Source organism: Brassica napus, chromosome C5 (genome assembly GCF_020379485.1).
Source record: "Brassica napus cultivar Da-Ae chromosome C5, Da-Ae, whole genome shotgun sequence".
In the NCBI taxonomy this organism is placed as follows: domain Eukaryota; kingdom Viridiplantae; phylum Streptophyta; class Magnoliopsida; order Brassicales; family Brassicaceae; genus Brassica; species Brassica napus.
This window is the reverse complement of record NC_063448.1, coordinates 55,264,247-55,269,546: the sequence shown is the minus strand read 5'-3', so window position 1 is coordinate 55,269,546 and position 5,300 is coordinate 55,264,247. Positions and strand designations below refer to the sequence as shown.

The 5,300-nt window shown below is 37.2% G+C and overlaps 1 protein-coding gene across 1 annotated transcript; it reads right to left on the bottom strand.

Moving 5' to 3' along the window:
- Positions 1-472: 472 nt before the first annotated feature.
- LOC106435316 (apyrase 1) lies at positions 473-4,740 on the bottom strand. The gene is made up of 9 exons (XM_013876192.3): positions 4,168-4,740; positions 2,903-3,031; positions 2,761-2,817; positions 2,587-2,679; positions 2,124-2,329; positions 1,920-2,011; positions 1,480-1,697; positions 1,209-1,398; positions 473-809 (listed from the first exon to the last, which is right to left on the bottom strand). The coding sequence occupies exons 1-9, from the start codon at positions 4,474-4,476 to the stop codon at positions 697-699; spliced, it is 1,407 nt and encodes a 468-aa protein (XP_013731646.2). The 5' UTR covers positions 4,477-4,740; the 3' UTR covers positions 473-696.
- Between the last annotated feature and the right edge of the window lie 560 nt (positions 4,741-5,300).

Genomic DNA, 5,300 nt, shown 5'->3' with positions numbered 1-5,300 from the left:
ATTACAACTTTACAAGTATCAGTATAACAATGGTATTAATTTGGTCGGTCTCCAAAGTCAAGTTAAAGTTGGTGACATGAGATTAGGTTTGAATAGATGTGCGTGTAAATGGTCATAAATCAAAATAGTTCAGTTTATTTACACATCTAACGTATAAGTTCCAAACTATGATATGATACCTTTGAAGTGTCAACGCTCATCTCCAATTCTTTTGGCACACACTTATCTAAAACTCTTTAGAATATTCTTTTGTTCCAAAGATACTTTAAAACAGAGAGAATTCAAAGGAAACATAAATATTTTATGGGTATCTATTGGGATTTGGATATGAACTACAGATGGAGAAATATAATATATACTGAATTACCAATATTAAAATAAATCAATCCATCCCCAATGATTGTAGGTTTCACAAAAAGAAAAGAGAACTCAACATGGACAAACTACAAAATAAAATTCTCAACAGTCAAGATAAAAACGATCAATAAGTGAAACATTTATACGAAACTGAGGACACGTGTGCAGTTTAGTTTACAAAAAAAAATAAAGACAAGTAATAATATAAGAATATATAGTAAGCAATTAGGGATTATGATGATAACAAAATTTTGAAGTAGAAGAAAAGATTGGGGGAGATTCTGGGAGAAATCAAAATAATATGGGTTTTGTGCAAATTCCCAAAACTTGCCACTATACTCATAGTGAGGATACGGCCTCTATGGCGCTTCCTAGTGGCCACGCAGCTTCCACGGCGCGTTCTCCGTATTTCACTTTCTTCACTAACGTTATTGTCTGTGATGGCTTCAATCCTATTTACAAAAATATTAAATTAAATTAAAAGATTAAACACGTTTCAACTAAACTATGGAAACTCAAATACATTTTGAACAGTGCAAGGTTTTGGGCAGGCAAAGAACCGAACCGACCGAACTCGGAAAATCAATTTGGTTTTCACTTCACACTAAAAACTAGGACCAACCGGACCATTGATGATAATAACAAAACTATGTGCATTTCACTCAATTATATCACACGACACAAAAATTTCAAAAATCTAACACATTCAATTACTATGTGCATGCCTATCATATATTACTAACCATTATCATGATCATTTTATACTATCATTCTCATGATAGGCGTAAGTGTAAACTGATTTTTTTTTTTGGTTCGAGGAGTTAAAAGAAAGGAAGTAAAGAGTAGCTTACCGAATCCATCAACGAGGAGAGTATATTGGTAAACAAGATCCAAGCACAGGTAAGGAAGATTGTCTTCCTCCACACGTGGGAACTTCGATTTGCCTTCTCCCATTTTCATGTTACACGCTTGGGTAGCTGCTTCCTCAAAGTCAGCTGGACGAACAGTAGCCACAGGTTGCGTCGGGTCAACAAAACCAGCCTGCCATCACCTCCATTGGTTTAAAGCATAACAAACAATGTGATGTTAGTCACTAAGTCTTAAAAGGCGAAGAATAATTACCTCTGCGGCTCTATCAAAGAAAAATGATGCGACAAACATATTCTTCTGGCCACCACCGCCTCCACCGTTCCAAACTCCACCGAATGTGCATTTCATGTGTGTACACACTGAATCATTGACTTTGAGTGCGTTAAGAGCTACTCGCCTGCATTCGTCTAGACTTGCACCAGATGAAGAAGCTGCGGCTTTGAATGCTTTTCCACCATACTTGTAAGTACCTGAAAAGAATCATATGTTCCATAAGTAAAGCTATTATCATCAAGAAGTGAAATAGTGGTTAAGGGCAGGACATGCAAAGAGGATACAACACTGATTACTTTGTACATTAGAAAAACAAAACTACATGGAAAAGAAGGTGTAATGTGATGAGGATATGATGCAGAGAGTTTCTAGTTCTAAAGAGAGTGTTCCTCGATAAATTAATAACGTTTCTCACTCACCATCATAGCCGGTCACAATGCAGGGGTTGTTAGAGCCCTCAGAAACTTTCAAAATCTCTGCTCGTGCAGCCAATAACCCGTAATGTAGGTAGCTGCAATCAACAAGCCAAAAAGATATTGCGTTTAAGTTGGAAGGCTAAATAAAAATTAGTTTCACGTCTCACAATTATCTAATGGGTATAAAAGCAATGACATATAACCAACCTGTGAACATATAGGAAATACTTCCGTCCCTTGAGATACATTTCTCTGACATAAGAATCCTCGCCTTGTAATGGTTTTGGTGCGGTTGCAGCATCTTCCTCTGATATAGCATATGCCATCTGAACAGATCCCCCTCCGAGATCAACCACTCCAACTGTTTCTGAGTAAGGCTTTCCCAAAGTTTTTAGCAAGTAGTTGATGGTCACCTTTAAGAATCGACAATTCATGGAAAAAATGAAACTTGTTAGTTGATTTCAGGTTGTTTTCTAATAAAAATAAAAATATTCAGGGAAATCAGTTCTCAAAATTACTACTCAGATTGGAAAAAAAATACTTAAGGCATTCCTACGGAGACACAACAAATACAAGCACCCAAGTCTTCAGTAGTACTATAGAATAATGAGAATAAAACTAGACTTAACATGCGTGTTACACTAATAGATGGAAAAAACAGACAACATACCCATTGGTAAGAACCTTCCTGAGCACCATCTAGAACAGTAACTGCATTTGCCTCAGTCTTCAACCTGCTTCTATCTTTCAGGAGCTCCCTAACCTTTAAAACAAACTCACAATTTTAAGTACAAAAGCTAAAAAGCAGGCGAAAATTAGTAGAAATCAAATGCACAAAGATTACCGCTTGCAAAATGTTTTCAGAAGCTTTATGACCCAAAGCCCTCAAACCAGCAGTTGCCTGGACAAGATATAATGCAAAACAGAGTAAATGATAACATGAATAGCTTCAATTATCATTATGTGCAAGGAACTCGCTTCCATACCCCAACTCTGACAGGAGTCTTAGGACGCAACTCATGGGGAACAGAAGCCTCTGCTTTGTCAAGAAGAGATACCAAAGAGTTTGCTGATTGCCTAGGATCATTAGGATACGCACTCAACCCTGGTTTTAGCTGAAATCATATCAGAGCATTAGTTCAGACTCAAACAACTCCAAACAAGTGCATAATAAACAATGTGTTCTAGTCGGCAAATCGGACATAAACAAAACAATATTTCAAAAAATACTCAAAAAATAAGTTTAGTCGTCGGCATAATTAATAATCTCATATAAATCGCCTAGTTAACAGATTTCTTAAACATCAGTCTAGACAGCTCCCCTAAGCGTCCACCTAGTTGGCAAATCGGACATAAACCAAACATTTTTCACAACGACATTTCAAAAAATATTCAAAAAACCAATTTAGTCGCCCGCATAATCAACATTTTTCAAAACAATATTTTTTTAAAAAAATACTCAAAAATCAGTGTAGTCGCTCGCATAATCAGTAATCTCGTATAAATCGCCTAATTAACAGATTTCTTAAACATCGGTGGTCTAGACGGCCCCCCTAAGCGTCTGCCTAGTCAGCAAATCGGACATAAACCAAACATTTTTCACAACAATATTTCAAAAATATTTTTAAAAAATATCAATTTAGTCTCCCGCATAATCAATAATCTCATGCAAATCGCCTAATTAACAGATTTCTTAAACATAAGCGTTCGCCTAGTTGGCAAAACGGACATAGACCAAACATTTTTCACAGCAATATTTCAAAATTATTCAAAAAATCAGTTTAGTCGCCCGCATAATCAATAATCTCATGCAAATCGCCTGATTAACAGATTTCTTAAACATAAGCGTCCACCTAGTTGGCAAATCGGACATAGACCAACCATTTTTCACAGCACTATTTCAAAATTATTCAAAAAACAATTTAGTCGCCCGCATAATCAAAATCTCATATAAATCGCCTATATTAACAGATTTCTTAAATATTGGTCTAGACCGCCCCTAAACCTCCGCCTAGTTGGCAAATCGGACATAAACCAAACATTTTTCACAGCAATATTTCAAAATTATTCAAAAAATCAGTTTAGTCGCCCGCATAATCAATAATCTCATATAAATCCCCTAATTAACTGATTTCTTAAACATTACATCGCACTAGACACTTGACGAAGACAAATTGTATTATTGATTACAAACTAGAATACGAACCAAACATCCTTCTAACGCCTAAGATCAATTTTAGCATCGCAATACCTGAAGGAAGAGCTCGAGCTCATTCTCCAAAGGAACGAGATCCAAATTCTCATCAAAACAGTAAACATGCACGCGGCTTCCCGAGCTCCCCGCGTCGAAGATCACAGCGTACTTCCTCGAATTCGAGCCTCCTCCTTCGCTACTTTTCAACGCGTACTCCTCGATGACGGAGGTCGACGCCCCCGGCATCAACAGGATCACGAGTGTGATCAGCACGACGGGAATCGAGATCAGGAGCAGGAGACCGCGATGCCGATGGATCTTATCGGAGAGAGACTCGTGCCTCCCGATCGCTCGCTTCGCCGTCATTTTCCCGCCGTCGATCGAGAGAAGGCTCTGGTGAGAGTCGGATGTTGGGGAAGTGGCGAGTCCTGACTCGAGCAGCTCGGAGGCGGAAGGGGAGCGGTATCGGATCTTGTTGGCGGTGGCGGAGGACGCCGATGTCTGCGGCGGATCCAGATCGGCGGTGGATTGCGAGTGCGGTTTCGAATTGGACTTGTGCTCACGGATCTGTTACGTTAGTGATTTAATAACGATTTTGTTTGAAGGAAGAGAGTTGGGTAACATTCACGAAAAGCTAATTGCATTTAGTGTAAAGTTTTGACAAAAACATAATTAAAGTTTTAACTAACGTCATTAGGGGGCATCTGGTTTGAGATATTTAACCGAACTAAATTGACGTCAACCAAGCCAAACAAATCCCAGCTAAACCGAAATGCGATAGTTCCAACGGTTTAGAAACATCAGAGGTTTTTATTTGATGTAGTAATTTAAAAAAAAAAATCGATTTTTAATGATTATTTAAGATGATTTTGGCTGAACAATAAAGTTATTGTGATTTAGATAGTATTCTAAAATCTTATAAATTTGGATTCTTGATTTCTATTTTAAGAACTTACTAGAAATGGGTTGCATATTTTTTTTTTAAAAAAAAACTGATATTTAGAAGTAAAAAAAAAAAAAAAACTTACTAGAAATGGATTCTATGGATCCTTGCATATTAAAAACTTGCTTTTTTTTGGCAACTGGTTACTTTGATTAATTAAATAAAACATAACAGAGTTTTAAAAACATAAAATAGAGTACTATGGCCTCAGGCCCAAAGACTTACTAGAAATGGATCCTCGCATATG

Excerpts from the sequence above, each read along its gene's own strand:
- LOC106435316 (XM_013876192.3), bottom strand. The coding sequence starts at position 4,476 with ATGACGGCGAAGCGAGCGATCGGGAGGCACGAGTCTCTCTCCGATAAG. Across the intron at positions 2,680-2,760 it reads CTGAAAACATTTTGCAAGCG|GTTAGGGAGCTCCTGAAAGA; the intron begins GTAATCTTTGTG and ends TTTGTTTTAAAG. Across the intron at positions 1,698-1,919 it reads CATTGTGACCGGCTATGATG|GTACTTACAAGTATGGTGGA; the intron begins GTGAGTGAGAAA and ends GATTCTTTTCAG.